General features: G+C 42.3%; 1 protein-coding gene across 2 annotated transcripts in view; it reads right to left on the bottom strand.

The window, feature by feature from the left end:
• LOC142648710 (SURP and G-patch domain-containing protein 2-like) overlaps nucleotides 1-16,716 on the bottom strand; it is an 89,314-nt gene that overhangs the window by 65,156 nt on the left and 7,442 nt on the right. For both annotated transcript variants that reach the window (XM_075825469.1, XM_075825470.1), the window contains exons 2-3: nucleotides 8,866-8,989; nucleotides 6,502-7,788 (exon numbers count right to left, since the gene is read on the bottom strand). In XM_075825469.1, the coding sequence (XP_075681584.1) occupies nucleotides 6,502-7,788; nucleotides 8,866-8,980 (1,402 nt within the window). In that variant the 5' untranslated portion in view covers nucleotides 8,981-8,989. The remainder of the gene's footprint in view (nucleotides 1-6,501; nucleotides 7,789-8,865; nucleotides 8,990-16,716) is intronic.

The following is a 16,716-nucleotide window of genomic DNA, read 5'->3' as shown; positions in this document are numbered from 1 at the left end:
CTGTACACTAATATACAAATGGGAGAGGGGGAGCTCCGCTCCATCCTGTCTTTAGACGCTATCAAGGCGTTTGACAGGGTGGAGTGGCGGTTCCTATGGAGAGTAATGACAAGGTTTGGCATAGGGGATACATTTATAAATTGGGTTAAAATAATGTATTCTGCCCCATTGGCCAGGGTAAATGTAAATGGTGAACTATCTGAACCAATTATGTTGTCTCGGGGAACACGGCAGGGCTGCCCCCTCTCTCCGCTTCTATTTGCTATTTTTATAGAACCATTAGCCATGTTGATTAGGGGCGATAAAGAGATTAAGGGATGCGGCTGTGGTGGGGAAGGGGATAAAATGGTTCTGTATGCCGATGATATTTTATTATGCTTGAAAGAAACCCCAACTTCCGTTGATAGAACGATGCAGGTACTGGAGACCTATGGTAGATTTTCGGGTCTTAGAATCAATTGGTCCAAATCACGTCTTCTCCCATTGGATCAGGAACAGGACTCCCCTTTTGGAGATCTTACTATCCTAAGATTGGGCCAGCCATTTGAATATCTGGGTATAACTGTCTCAGGAGCTGTTGAGAGATTTAATGCCTTGAATATGCTACCAGTGATCAAGAAGGTCAGATCAAAAATAGCGGTATGGCAGAAACTTCCCTTATCCAGGGCTGATAGGATTGGTCTGGTTAAAATGGTGGTGCTACCACAGGTCTTATATGTACTGACCGCAACACCAGTGTGGATAGACAACAATACATTTAAGATGTTGGAATCTTTACTAAATGAATTGATTTGGGGAAGAAAACGTGTTAGGATGAAACAGGTTTATTTGTGCAAGAATACGTCTGAAGGAGGATTATCCTTTCCTTACTTCCGGGGGTACCTTGTGGCCGCCGGATTGAGGCTTCTGATTCAATGGGAGAAGGACCCGGCCCTCAGGAGGTTGCTTGATTCAGTGGGAAAGAAAGCTGGAAATATTTTTGAGTTATTGGAGACAGGCCTACTGGAGATGGAACCACTGAATAAATGGCGCCTGAGTCTGATGTTGTCCCGTTCATGGCGAGCACTGAGAGAGATGTTAGGTTTTAAAGGAATTCTCAAGTTTACTCCAATTTGGGATAATTATAATTTTAGAGAATTTGGGACAATTCCAGATATACATTTCTGGAAAAATAGAGGGATTTTTTTTATCTCACAGATTATTATGGATACAAATAGTCACTTTTGATAATTTGAAAGAATGGTATCGTATTGAAGAGAAGTATTTATTTAGATATTACCAGATTCAGCACGCATGTAAGCAAATTGATGTAGCACGTAAACTGGAATCTCACAGGGTAATTGATTATTTATTAGTAGTTTCACAAAGGAAAAAATCACTTTCACATATTTACCGCTCTATTATGAGCACATTTGGAAAGCAAATTCACTTTAGAGCACAAGCCAAATGGGAAAGAGATCTAGGACCAAAGGATGAATCTCACTGGGATCATTGTTATAGGAGTATTAGCACGGTCTCTCTCAGTGCCGCCCATAGGATGGTTCAATTCAATATAACGCATAGATTGTATTATACGCCTATATCCCTACAGTCAATGAGTTTGAAGGCAAACTCTTTCTGCCTACGTTGCCAACACCCTCAGGCAGCCTTTTTGCATTTAATTTGGGCTTGCCCTGGAATAGCCCAATTTTGGAGGGAGATCTGCTCGGAGATCAGCGGTTCTTATGGACTGGTTGTCCCATTAGAGGTTGAGTACCTGATTTTGGGCAATTTAAGCGATTTGCAGATTTCAAAGGACAAAAGAGCTTTATTGGGGAAATTGCTCTTCTTGGCCCGTCTTCTGATTGCTAGACTGTGGGGGTCTAGCTCTCACCCAACACTGCAAAACTGGCTGGGCTTGGTTGGTAAAATTAAGAAATATGAAAGGGTATGGTATGGCAATGCCAACAACATCGCTATATATATATATATATATATATCCCCTAAGCATGCTCTATACTACTGTATAGATTGTAAGGTCTTGTGAGCAGGGTCCTCACTCCTCTTGTATCTCCTCCTATTTCCTCATAGATTGTAAGCTCTTGTGAGCAGGGTCCTCTCCTCTTGTATCTCCTCCTATTTCCTCATAGATTGTAAGCTCTTGTGAGCAGGGTCCTCACTCCTCTTGTATCTGCTCCTATTTCCTCATAGATTGTAAGCTCTTGTGAGCAGGGTCCTCACTCCTCTTGTATCTCTTACTATTTCCTCATAGATTGTAAGCTCTTGTGAGCAGGGTCCTCACTCCTCTTGTATCTCCTCCTATTTCCTCATAGATTGTAAGCTCTTGTGAGCAGGATCCTCACTCCTCTTGTATCTCCTCCTATTTCCTCATAGATTGTAAGCTCTTGTGAGCAGGGTCCTCACTCCTCTTGTATCTGCTCCTATTTCCTCATAGATTGTAAGCTCTTGTGAGCAGGGTCCTCACTCCTTGTGTGAATTGTAAATTAGTTTTGTCACTATGTAATGTCGGATAATGTCTGTACATGTTCCCTCTGAATTGTAAAGTGCTGCAGAATATGTTAGCGCTATATAAAAGGTTATTATGTGCAGATGGTTTACATGCAGGAAGATCGATCACTTACTAATGTACTGGCTGTAGAGGAGTGGTCTCTGTAAGCCAGTCTCACATGACCAGGGAAAATCCAGTCAAAATAGTAGTTTGTTTATTCATCCATCCATCCATCGATCGTGCAATGTTTCAGCCCCATCACAGGCATTTCTCAAGCATTATTACACATGGCCTAAAAAGTGTCCATTTTCTGTATCACAATGCTTGAGAGGCTCTGTGATAGGGTGGACACGTTGCATGATGGATGAATAAACCCCTATTTTGACTACATTTTCCCTGGAGCTTTGAAGTGCACAAACTCAACATTGACAAACATGGGGAGACTTACCAAAACTGCCGTTTCATACGCCAGTCTTAATAAACAGCTTGCTGGAGTAAGATTTAACACATGTACTAAGAAGCGAATGCCTCTTAATAAAAAGGTTTCGTATCTTTCAGCTGACTACGCGCCACTCACAATGACCGCGGCTTCATCCCTCGCTCTCCTTGATCGGACATAAAATATATATATATATACTTACAACACCGCCACGCTTCTCTCCACCGGGTCCCCTTAGGCTCTCACAGCAGGCCTTGACTCATACTAGGTACTGACGCCAAGCAGCGTCAGGGACTTATATGCGATGCAGTACTCATATGCGACATTTAGGATGGTGAGTGCTGCATTGCATATAAGTCCCTTGTATGAGCCATGGACTACAGTGAGAGCCGAAGTCGAGAAGCAGAGCTGTGATCTAATATATCTAAATGGATATATACCGTATTTTTCAGACTATAAGACGCACCCAGGTTTTAGACAACAGAAAATAGAACAAATTATTTTTTTAACAAAAATTAATTTTTTCCGTTTCACCACATTCTGAGAGCCATAACTTTTATATATTTTTTTCATTGATTGAGCGGTGTAAGGGTTTATTTTTTGCGGGACGAGCGGTAGTTTTATCGGCACCATCTTTTGGTATATACAATTTTTTTGATCACGTTTTATTCCATTTATTTATTTATTTTTTTTAAGAGCTAAAGTTGATCAAAAAACTATTCGGATTTAAAAAAAAAAAAATAATTTGACGCCATTATTAGTTAAATAATGATATATTGTAATAGATCGGACTTTTATGGACACAGCAATACCAAATAATTTTTTTTACATTGTGCTTGGGGAAAAATGGGAAGAGATATTGGTTTTTTTGAACTTTTAATATTTTTTTTAAACTCCTGAAAGTTTATTTTTTTACACATTTTAATTAGTTTCCCTAGGGGACTTGAACCAGGGGCCCCTTGGTTACATGTGGAGTTACTGAAAACAGCGTAACTCGCTGAGCTAAACTGTTTCCGTAACACCCATAGAAGTGAATGGAAGTTATGAAAGCAACGTAGCATGCGAGCTAAGGTGTTTCCGTAACTCCACACAGTAATCAAGTGGCCGGGAGGGCACAGAAAGCTGGAACGGGGTTTAGGGGGCCCTGTTCTAGAGATAGGTGCGGGTCCCAGAGATGGGACCCCGGTCTATCTGACATTTATGACATATCCTGTGGATATGTCATAAATGTCCTTTATGGAAAAAAACCCTATAAATGCCGCAGTCGCGGTTGACCATGGCATGCAACTAGTTCAAGGGGGGGTTTGCCATAAAACACATGTAGCCCCTATCCACAGGATAGGGGCTACATGTGGGATCGCTGGGGGTCCGAGCGCTGGGACCCCCAGCGATTAGGAGAACAGGGGTCCAAAATGTACCCAGAGAGCTACATGAGAATCTTGGACTTCCGGGTTCGGCGTCCGGCTTATTTGTTCGGCAGCTCCATAGAAATCAATGGAGAGCCCCTACCGCACGCACAGAAGCTCTATGGAGCTGCCGGACACAGAACGTGGAAGTCAAAGCTTCTCATGTAGCGCTCTTGGTAACTTTCGGTCCCCGTTCTCATCGCTGGGGGTCAGACATGTATCCCCTATCCAGTAAAACACAGTTGACACCTGCAGCGTATTGAGCGGGCTCAGCACCTTCCATACATCACCCCCCCCCCCACGCTCCATGATGTGCCGGCACGTCATGGGTCGGGAAGGGGTTAAGTAATGAAGCGGTCAGTGGGCCCGGCGCCGGGTCCCTTGACTACGGACTAGAAGACGCAGGGACTTTTTAGCAAAATGTATTCTAACAACTGCGTCTTATAGTTTGAAAAAAACGGGTATATATTATATATATAATTTTATATTTTACACTCCACATTGCAATTGCAACACCAAGAGGGGCAAGCCGTTGGGTTATGCATATCGAGGACGTAACAGCTGTCACGAAGATCTGCAAATGATCAAATTTTCAGGCACCTAGCTCCAATCTGTGGCATGTGGAAGGCAGATTGAAAGCAAAGTTCTTTTTTAGCCACATGAAACCTCAGAAATCAGATCAAGTGGTGTGGGATGATTGTGCGATGACTCCTGTTAGTCAACGTGACTGTTGTCGCAAACGGAGAGGGACAGAATACTTGAAATGAGAGGGACTTGGTTTGTCACTCCGGCAGCCCGCTACGCACCTAGGCTGATATGTCAGCACTATTCAAGGTTGAGTGTCCCGGAGGTTGGTAAAACAACGAACGGGAATGAAAGCAAGAGGTGCACGGAGGCGAACCTCTGCACGTACGGATCGTCTGATTGGAAGAATGGCACGTAGTGATCCATTCTGTATTGCAAGTGAAATTGGACGTCACATCCCAAGCCTAGGGTTGCAACCAGTCTCGACACAGCCCATCAGAAGGTGTTTGCACGATATTTGGCTACGAGCCGGACGTATGGCTACAAGTGTTCCATTGACCACACGCCACCGCTCTCAAAGGCTATCATGGTGCACAGCAAGACGGCAGTGAAGGTCTATCCTCTTCAGCGACGAGTCCTGTTTTTGTCGGATGCAATGATCGCCGGATATTGGTCTGGAGACCACGTGGGCAATGCCATGAAGAGGCCTTCACAATGGTATGCCAGACCCGTCTTACTCCCGGGATTATGGTGTGGGGGGGAGGGGCATAACATATGGTAGCCAGACCCTTCTAGTCCTCACTTCAGGTACACTAACAGCTCAGCGTTACATTGATTTGGTCGTGGAACCAGTGGTACGGCCATTTCTCCAAAGTTTCCCAGAAGCCGTTTTTTCAACAGGACAACGCCCGGACGCATGTTGCTCGTGCTACTGTGAGCAGCCTGCGTGGCCTGAACGTGCTACCATAGCCTGCAGAGTCTCTGGACTGGTCACACATCGAATTAAATTGTTCAATGTGGGATGCGGGTAGAGTATGATGGGTCTCTACCTTGCTACACCCCATCAGACTATGTATTTTTTTTTTGCCGCAAACGATAGTTATTCTGTCGGGCCGCAGCCTTTTGTTGAGTCATGCCCCCTTTTCCAAAAGTGCAGAGGGTGGAGTAAAATGCCCAAAAGCAGAAATTTATAGTTTCCTCAAGAAGCACCATCTAATAAGGAGGACTTAGCTACACACTATTCTAACTTCCCTTAGACATTTTAGGCTACGTTCACACATCACAATTTGTTCCAGATTTAGGAGCCAAACCTAGAAGTCAAACCAGGAGGAAGGAGAAGTATAAAGTCTCTCTTTACATTTCCTATTCCTTTTTTACCACTTCTAGCTTTGGCCCAAAAATCTGCATTCAATTCTGTACAAAATCTGCAACAATTTGCGATGTGTGAACATAGCCTAATAGATGCCTGTATCTCTCAAGAGTGGTACTTTAGCACTCCAGGGCTGGAGATATTCCAAGAGCCAGATAGCCAATCAAATTCACTCATGGATTAGTTTAAATTGCTCATAAAGTCTATAGTATTTGGCATATGACAATATTTAACAAAAGCCTATCTTTATTATTGTAATATTAAAGCAACCAACCTTGACTTTCCGCATTAGCCTTTAACTCTTCTTTCTTTAGAACATCAGTAGCTTCAGCTGATCTGGCTCTGGATTTTAAGGTGAATTTATTGCCTCCATTTTTAAGCCAGCCTTTCAACTGTAAAATAAAGTCATTCCCAAAAAGAAAAGAGTCCTTGAAATTTGGATACCCTGAAGGCTTCGGACATGATTCAGAGACACCCAGTGCTTCAAGAATATTATTCTGCCGGGTGGTAGTAATCATTGCAAATGTTTGGCCTATAAGAACCATAGATTTCCGGCACAACGACACAGTGTTACTCAGGGAGTAAAGAAGTTGTCCTGGATCTGCAATAGGATTCTTCAGTTCAAATGTATTAGAGGCCATCAGCAGAGGCGTTGCACATCTTAGCAAACGCAGCTGGATCATCATCATCTCCCTGTCAAATGGTTTGATCACTTCAAAGAAATCATTCTTGGTTGCCACAGTTCTTTTTCTAATCAACAATTCCAATAGTTTATTGTCAATTTTGGGGCTCTTCAATGCAGGATGAGCTATAGATTTTACACTAGAAAAGCACATTTCTCTGTGATGTAATGTCATTGGTCCTTTAAAACAATCCACTATCATCTTACAGGTGTCAGTCTTCACTTTGAAAAGAGTCCGATGTTGTTTCAGAAGACCAGAATCAACATTCAAATTATTAAATTTGGCCCATTTCACAATGCGCACGCTGAATTTAAATGCTGGGTTAGCGCTGTCTAAACTACCAGGTTTCATTTTTGAATTTTTTTGTGAAGTGGAGGCCCCACCAGCTATACTTGTTCTACTACCAACACTCTGAGCATGCTGTATTGTACGGCCTTTTTTCGCTCCAAGCTTCATGGGCCCCTGAGGGGAGCGCAAATCCCTGATAATTTCTGGTCCTTGAATAGGGCGATTAAGCTCCCAACTTCTACGAGCAAGGTTCAAGTCTCTAGAAAAAAATTCTCCCCGGTCTAATGACCTTACATTTTCGAGTTCACTGAACTGGCGATTTGTAGCATTTAGTTCTTCTCGGTATAACCTCTCCTTTACATTTGGCTCAGCAGGACCCCATCTGTTCAAAAGAGGATTCAAATTTCTTCCTCCAGAGGGTTCCCTTCCTAATTCATGATGGTAAGGCTGGTTTGAATTACTGTCTCTCCTTGTCTCCATACCCCAGCCTCTGCCCACAGAACTGTGTGGTAGATCACCCATGGAATACCTTTGTTTATCTCTGTAAAGAGATTCCATGTCATTTATTTGCCTTCTTGCGGTGGTTGGGCCTAATTAAAATAAAGAAAAAAAGTAAGGCTAGCATGTAATTCAGGACATAAACTTTGGAATTAATGAACAGCGGTTACATTTATTGGACAAAAATTTGCAAAAATGTCCTCAAAAATATAGCGATGAGCAGAAGCCCCTCACATGAATCACAAATACAGCTACTCAAAGCCTAACTGCTACATAAAAGGTAGTGGGGCTGGCCGGTTCCATTAAATTGATTTGTTGACATTATGAGCAAAAAATGACAGGCTATCAATGGGAAACTACCATTTAAAATCTATTAACGGAGTTTTCCCATTGATATCTGTGGTCACTAAGAAAAAATTATTTGTCTAGTTGGTTTCTACAGTCTACTGTATTTTTCTTTCCCGATTTAAATGGTGTCGCCTCAATTGGAACTCCTTAGAATGAAGAGACCCAGGAGTATCAGCTGATCACCCAAGATTGACTTCTCTAACCCCCAGAAATAGGAGGTTATAACTGGGGGAAGCTGCATGTGGCCATTTACTTCTCCTGAAGTGAAAAAAATGCACGAGCAACCATGAAATTTATACATTCAAGTCCTTCAGAGACAGGTTGTATGTATTACATGTACTAGTCCGGAGTTACAGCCTGTATTAATATCAATGCCTAGATTTATATTTATGCTGGCTTCAGAGCTGAAATCTCCCAGCATTACGTGCTGGCTCAATGTTTGCCTGACAAGCAGCTTGTTTAAAGTTCTATTAACGGTCATGTTCAAAGGTGGACATGGCCTTAAAGGGGTTGCCCCAAGATTAAATGTTATCCTCTAACCACAGGATAGGTGATGACCTGCTGATTGGTGGGGGTCCGACCACTGAGATGCCCACCGATCACAAGAACGGGGGGGTCAGTTTCTGAGATCTGAGGGGTCCCAGCGGTCAGACCCCCATCGATCAGCAAGTCATCACCTGTCCTGTGGTTAGGGGGTAACATTTAATCTTGGGACAACCCCTTTAAAAGAGTGCCATGGGCTTATTACACAAGTGCTAGAATTACAAGTGAAGTGACATTTAGCAAACACTATTACATAATATACAGTTTAAATTACTCACCCTCCAGCTCCCGTAAAGTATCTGAGATGGCTTGGTCCATGCTTACACGGTACCTTTTCATTTTCTCTTGTACTACTCCATCAAAAGCTTCACGGGTCATCCTTTGGCCCGCCATACTTTAAATCTGTAAGGCAAAAAAGTTAATTACTGGAATACTTGGATTATCAGAGCAAACTTAGATTAACTGAAAAGCAAGAAAACACATTGGATAGGTTAGATGCATGATTATAATTATATATATATATATTATTATGATAAAAAAAAAAACACGATAGCAACACATCTCAAAAGCACATTACAAAGTAGTAAACAAAATGACAATTAAATGGTCAACAACTATTCAACAAGCTTTGCATAAATCAATAGTACAAGTGGATGCAAGAAACTCTACAATTTACCTTATTACAACAAAAAATTCCTCTCTCTCTACTTAGGAGGGAGGGAAGAAAGGAGCCTGCTAACTGTTCACAAAATCTGAGGAGAGCGAGCGAGTGACAGACGACGCTGCAGCGGCTAGTAAGTGATATCTCTCACCCCAGTGCGGTAGTCACAGCTACACCGCTGTATAATCTCCATGTTGCTGCCATTTCTGACGATTTACTGACAAAAAGATAGGAGAGCAGGATGTCCTCTTCCGTATGTGTGCAGTGTAGGGCAGACATAATAGCAGTTAGAGTATGTTCATACTGCGGAGTGGAAAACTGAAGCACAGATACTGTATAACATGTGAGGATAAATACACTGCACGTGTACTTACTGTAGGGAATACAGACTTTCCATCTAGCAGGGCTGTGTGAGGTGAGAGCAGCTCGGTTATTGTAGGTCAGTACAGTTTGATACGGATATCTGCTGCATTTATCTCACTTCCAATAGATAACCTCTTAGGCTGGGTTCACACGAGCATGTTACGTCCGTAATGGACGGAACGTATTTCGGCCGAAAGTCCCGGACCGAACACACTGCAGGGAGCCTGGCTCCTAGCATCATAGTTATGCACGATGCTAGGAGTCCCTGCCTCTCCGGGGGAACTACTGTCCCGTACTGTAATCATGTTTTCAACATGCTCATGTGAACCCAGCCTTACCCAGGCCAATGTTCGGGCAAACAAGCATTCATATGAACGGTCGTTCCGGATCATTGACCTGTGTAAGCAGGGCAATAATCAGCCGATTAATAAGATCGGATGTTTTATGCAGCCAATAACGCTACTCAGCAGCACATCTCCCTGTGTAAACCAGAAGATGTGATACCAACATGATGCAAATGCATGGGGACGAGTGATCGTACTAACAATTGTTCGTGCCCATACATTACCGATCATTGCTGGTTTTCATAGCCAATATTAAGCCTTCTAAAAAGGACCTTTATCGTTGTTGGCATCTCTCTACTTTCCTGCTGCAGAGTTATATTACCTTTATCATATTGCTTTTAATATAATGTAAACAAAAATTTTATTTATTTGTGTTGTCACTTTTTAACCCCTTAGTGACCAACAGTACGCCTTTTTACGTTCCTCACTAATGGGCTTTAGGCTAATGCGACGCCTTTTAACGTGATCGCATTAGCCTAAAGTAGCGCCGAAATTAAAGACGGGGCTCCGTTCTCTCAGCTACCGGAGGTAGCTGAGAGTTCGGGGCAACGACCAGAGACCATAACGAGTGGTCTCTGGTCACGTGAATCGCTATTTCACGGCGATCACGCTAAACCGGCAGATAAATCGCCATTTCTCTCTCCTCTCATGGAATAACTCCTTAGAGAGGAGAGAGAACGGGTAAATAGTGCGTCCGACCCCCCCCACGTCCGATCCCCCCCGTCCGATTCCCCCCCCGGTCCGATCCCCCCCCCCACGGTCCGATTCCCCCCCCCCTAAAATGGCGCCCGAGTGCGCTTTGCATGTCTCACCTGTGTCGTCATCTGGCACAGCAACAATCAGGGACCGTTGTGACTGGTCCCTGATCAGGTGATCTCTGTGATAAAACCTATCACAGAGATCACTGACAGTTATTTTCAAAACACAGCCAGGACATGGGCTGTGTTTCTCTCTCCTCCCATTGTAGTTGTTCTGAGAGGAGAGAGAAATCAGTCTAAGTCCTGTGCTGTGAAGAAAGAAAAAAAGTGAAAAAAAAATCATCGTTCTTATACACACACACATATATATATATATATATATAATATATAAAATCTATATTAGCGTCAGTGCTAGATTAGCGTCAGCGCTAGTTTAGCGTTAGTGCTAGTTTAGCGTTACTTTAGGGTTAGGGCTAGTTTAGCGTTCGTGTTTAGGGCCGTTTAGAATTAATTTTACGTCTGTTATATAAAAAAAAAAATATATAAAAAAAAAATATATATATATAAATAAAAATAAAAGATAATTTGTGTCGTTTTTAGGATTTTAGGTTTACTTTAGGGTTAGGACTTATAGGGCATATATATATATATATACATACATACACATCTATAAATATGTCTCAGCGTATGTACAGCGCGGAGCAAGCCTACGCCTTGCTATGTTCCGACACTTCTGAAAGCGAAACAGACACCGCTTCAGAATTTGTTCCAGACAGTGACAGTGATGATTCTAATTCCACCGCTGAACCCCATAGTCCTATGGTGGTGGATACGTCAGTCGCTGTAGGGTGTCAGGTGTCAAGTGCAGGGCCGAGTGTTGCAGTCCCTCCCGTGATGTGGGATCCTGCACTATCATTTTCCCCCCAAGTACCCCAATTTGAAGCGACCCCAGGAATTAGTGTCGACGTCCCAAATTTTACCCCCTATAATTTTTTTCATTTATTTGTATGTGATACGGTCCTAGACTTGATAGTCCAGCAGACTAATCTGTATGCTAGGCAGTTTGTTCTACAAAAGCCTGCGTCTATGTACTCCAGAATGTGGAGCCCCACAAGTGTCCCAGAAATAAAAAAAAATTTAGGCATTACCCTCAATATGGGTTTGGTTAAAAAACCCTCTGTCCGGTCCTACTGGACTTGTAATGCTGTCCATGCTACCCCTGTATTTGCAGCAGTGATGTCCAGAAACCGCTATGAGGCCCTAATGCGATTCATGCATTTTACTGATAATTCCCAAGTCCCCCCAAGAAGTGACCCAGCTTATGATCGGCTTAATAAATTAAGGCCATTAATCACCCTTCTAAGTGATTTATTTCTAAAGTTGTACACCCCTGACAAAAATTTGTCAGATGAATCGCTCATGAGCTTCAAAGGGCGTCTTTCCTTTCGTCAATTCATCCCTTCCAAACGAGCCAGATATGGGGTGAAATTGTACAAAGTGTGCGAGAGCACAACGGGTTACACCTGCGGTTTCAAAATCTATGAAGGCAGGGACTGCCAAATTTATACCCCAGGCTGCCCAGAAACTATTGGCACCTCTGGCAAAATTGTGTGGAACCTAATGGAGCCATTTCTGCACAAGGGGTACCACGTCTATACAGACAATTTTTATACCAGCGTTGCCCTTTATAAAGCCCTCCATGCTGCAAATACAGGGGCCTGTGGGACAGTACGGAAGAACAGAGTGGGACTCCCACAACAGTTGGTGTCCAGGCGTTTGGGAAAAGGAACATCCATGGCCCTTGCAAGTCAGGAATTGCTTGCAGTGAAGTGGGCCGACAAGAAGGATGTCTACGTGCTGTCCACCGTACACACGGACACCACTGTGGCAATTACGGAGAGGGGGGCTACCACTGCAAAGCAGAAACCTGTCTGTGTAACAGACTACAACAAATTTATGGGGGGTGTAGACCTTTCCGACCAGGTGCTTCAGCCTTACCTGGTGAAGAGCAAAAATAAGGCCTGGTACAAAAAGGTAGCAATCTACCTCATCCAGGTTGCTACCTATAACAGTTTTGTTATTTTCAAAAAAAGCCCAAGGAACGCTCACTTTCCTTCAATTTCAGGAGAAGGTCATTGAGCATCTCCTTTTTGAGTCCACTATACCGGCACAATCCTGCGAATCTGAGGATGTGCGCAGGCTTTCAGAGCGCCACTTTTTACACCCTATTCCCTCCACTGAGACCCAAAAATATCCCCAAAAAAGGTGTCGGGTATGTAGCAAGCATGGCAGGAGGAGGGATACCCGCTTTTATTGCCCCATGTGTCCATCAAAATCAGCCCTTTGTAACTACCCCTGTTTCGAAACCTTTCACACGGTTGCAAATTACTAGAATTTAACACAAAAAAATATTTTCTTTTTAGTTTGTGGGCTTTCCAAGTAGGGATTATTTCTTGTGGGAGAGGTTGTAGAGCACATTTTTTTCAGACCGTGAAACTAATTTTACCCCTTATGATTTTTTTTATTTATTTGTGGGTGATCAAGTGCTGGAATTAATTGTCCAGTACAAAATCCCACATCCACAATTTTTTTATTTTGACTGTTCTTATGACTATGTCCTGCCACATACAGCTGTTACATTCCTAATTCTGTACCGTGATACAGGCATGATCTTTTTTTTTATTTGGAGGATCTCTAATAATTGAGCTGTTCCTTATCAATACACCATGGGCTTTGTTACGGTTCTTCTGGAAATACTGACATCATTTTGGGGATTAGTGATCCTTTACTGTTCCTATAGATGGTTTTGGACACTGCCCCTCTATATATTCTGTAGGTGATTGGTTGTTTTGTGCACATAGCGGTTCCTACCTTGCCGGGCAGGGGCCTGTTATGGTGTACCGCGTCACTTGGCACATTCGTCCCTCATAAGGATTGATGGAGCTAAAGAGACGTTGTACAACCAGTCACTGAAAAAAAAATCCTTGTCATGACAGCCCTGCAGGTGTTCTTCTATCTAGTGAACAGACTCGAGTTTGCAACATAGTTGGATACATTTTCCTCCATTTGTTTGAAGATATTGCCCGTCACTCCAGTACAGTTTATTTTTTCCTCTTTGACTGATTTTATATTAGGACAGAATTCTGTCCACAATGACATCATAATGGTACCAACTGCTTCTTCAGCAAGACAGTCATAAGTACAGGCAAATACGTCTATAGCGACATGTATCCGTTATGAATACACGGCTTCACTTCTATTCTGTGCCGCACAAATTTATTAATGTGGCATATTTCTAACAAAATAACCCTCTACCACGTCTCCTCTATTTCATGTGGAAACGTAATAAAAGCTTGAAGAAAACATTATATACCCATAGTGTCTGAAATGATACCCATTATTTCCTCCTTTAAAAAATTTTTGGTCCGCATGCTCACTACACCACTAGATGAATACCTTTAGGGGTTTCGTTTTTAAAATGGGGTCATTTCTGCGTGTTTTTTTTTTTTGTTCAGGCAGCTCAATGCCTCTAAATGCATGATATGGGGCCTAGAATTTATTCAATTGTGCCCTGAAAGCCAAAGGGTGCTCCCTCTCTTTTTGGCCCAGCCACACGTCTAATAAGCAGATTGGGGCAACAATGAGAGTATTTTTGAAAACAGGAGAAACGGGGTGATAGATTTTGGGGGGTGTTTCTTCATTTTCATGTTCACTTTACAAAGAAATCGGTCTTCAAAGTGATACTTTTATATAAAAAGTGATTTTTTTTTTTTAATTTCACCAGCTATGCATTAAATTTAGCAAAAAACTGTGGGGTCAAAATACTCACTACACCCCTAGATAAATACCTTAAGGGGTCTAGTTTTCTAAATGGGGTCGTTTATGGGGAGTTTCTATCGTTCTGGTAGTTCAAAACCTCTCCAAATGTACAGTGGGGCCTAAAACATTTTCAAGCAAAATAGGAGTCCTGAAAGCCTCCGGGTGCTCCCTTTCTTTCGGGCCCTGCTGTGTGTCCAGGCAACACATTAGGGTCACAATGGGGGCATTTTTGAAAACAGGAGAAACAGGGTGATAGATTTTGGGGTGTGTTTCTTCATTCTTATGGTCGCTTTACACAGAAATCGGTCTTCAAAGTGATACTTTTATGAAAAAAGTGATTTTTTATTTTTTTTCACCTGCTATGCATTAAATTTAGCAAAAAACTGTGGGGTCAAAATACTCACTACACCCCTAGATAAATACCTTAAGGGGTCTAGTTTTTTAAATGGGGTCGTTTATGGGGAGTTTCTATCGTTCTGGCAGTTCAAAACCTCTCCAAATGTACAGTGGGGCCTAAAACATTTTCAAGCAAAATATGAGTCCTTAAAGAGGCTCTGTCACCAGATTTTGCAACCCCTATCTGCTATTGCAGCAGATCGGCGCTGCAATGTAGATTACAGTAACGTTTTTATTTTTAAAAAACGAGCATTTTTGGCCAAGTTATGACCATTTTTGTAATTATGCAAATGAGGCTTGCAAAAGTCCAAGTGGGTGTGTTTAAAAGTAAAAGTCCAAGTGGGCGTGCATTATGTGCGTACATCGGGGCGTTTTTAATACTTTCACTAGCTGGGTGCTCTGAAGAGAAGTAACATCCTCTTCTCTTCAGAACGCCCAGCTTCTGACAGTGCAGATCTGTGACGTCACTCACAGGTCCTGCATCGTGACGGCCACATCGGCACCAGAGGCTACAGTTGATTCTGCAGCAGCATCAGCGTTTGCAGGTAAGATCGACTTACCTGCAAACGCTGATGCTGCTGCAGAATCAACTGTAGCCTCTGGTGCCGATGTGGCCGTCACGATGCAGGACCTGTGAGTGACGTCACAGATCTGCACTGTCAGAAGCTGGGCGTTCTGAAGAGAAGAGGATGTTACTTCTCTTCAGAGCGCCCAGCTAGTGAAAGTATTAAAAACGCCCCGATGTACGCACATAATACACGCCCACTTGGACTTTTACTTTTAAACACACCCACTTGGACTTTTGCAAGCCTCATTTGAATAATTACAAAAATGGTCATAACTTGGCCAAAAATGCTCGTTTTTTAAAAATAAAAACGTTACTGTAAATCTACATTGCAGCGCCTATCTGCTGCAATAGCAGATAGGGGTTGCAAAATCTGGTGACAGAGCCTCTTTAAAGCCTCCGGGTGCTCCCTCCCTTTCGGGCCCTGTCGTGTGTCCAGGCAACGCATTAGGGTCACAATGGGGGCATTTTTGAAAACAGGAGAAACAGGGTGATAGATTTTTGGGTGTGTTTCTACATTCTCATGGTCGCTTTACAAAGAAATCGGTCTTCAAAGTGATACTTTTATGAAAAAAGTTAAATTATATTTTTTTATGCCTGCTTTGCATGAATTCTTACAAAAAAACTGTGGGGTCAAAATACTTACAACACCCCTTAATAAATACCTTAAGGGGTCTAGTTTTCAAAATGGGGTCACTTGTGGGGGTTTCCACCATTCTGACACCTATGAGCCTATGAAAACCTGGCTTGGTGCAGGAAAACAAAATGTACTACAAAATTTATAAAATTATTACTTAACTTGTAAGTCTTCTAAATTGCTCAAAAATTATTTTTTTTTTTTCAAAAGTGCTGCCAAAATGGAGTAAAGAGATAGAAATATATATTTAATAAAAAAAATTGTACAGTATGTGTACATATGTGACATATTGCAGTTAAAAATAGGGAAAAATTATAATTTTTACAAAATTTCTTCAATTTTTCTATTTTTTAAGTTATTTCCGCAAATCGTATCAGTCTACTTTTACCACTAAAATAAAGTACAACATGTGACGAAAAAACAATGTCAGAATTACTTGGATATTCAAAACTTTCACAGAGTTATTCTCTGATAAAGTCACACATACCAGATTTGACAAATTTGGCTTGGTCATTAAGGTCCAAACAAGCTTGGTCACTAAGGGGTTAATGTATTCACACTTTTACTTCTCTATGCGGGCTGCCATTTTTCCCATCTCTGTATGTGTCGATAAACGACACATACAGAGATGCTATACGGCACATAC

This window comes from Rhinoderma darwinii, chromosome 1, assembly GCF_050947455.1.
Source record: "Rhinoderma darwinii isolate aRhiDar2 chromosome 1, aRhiDar2.hap1, whole genome shotgun sequence".
Taxonomy (NCBI): Eukaryota; Metazoa; Chordata; class Amphibia; order Anura; family Rhinodermatidae; genus Rhinoderma; species Rhinoderma darwinii.
The sequence above is the reverse complement of the archived record's forward strand: the minus strand, read 5'-3'. Positions and strand labels throughout refer to the sequence as shown.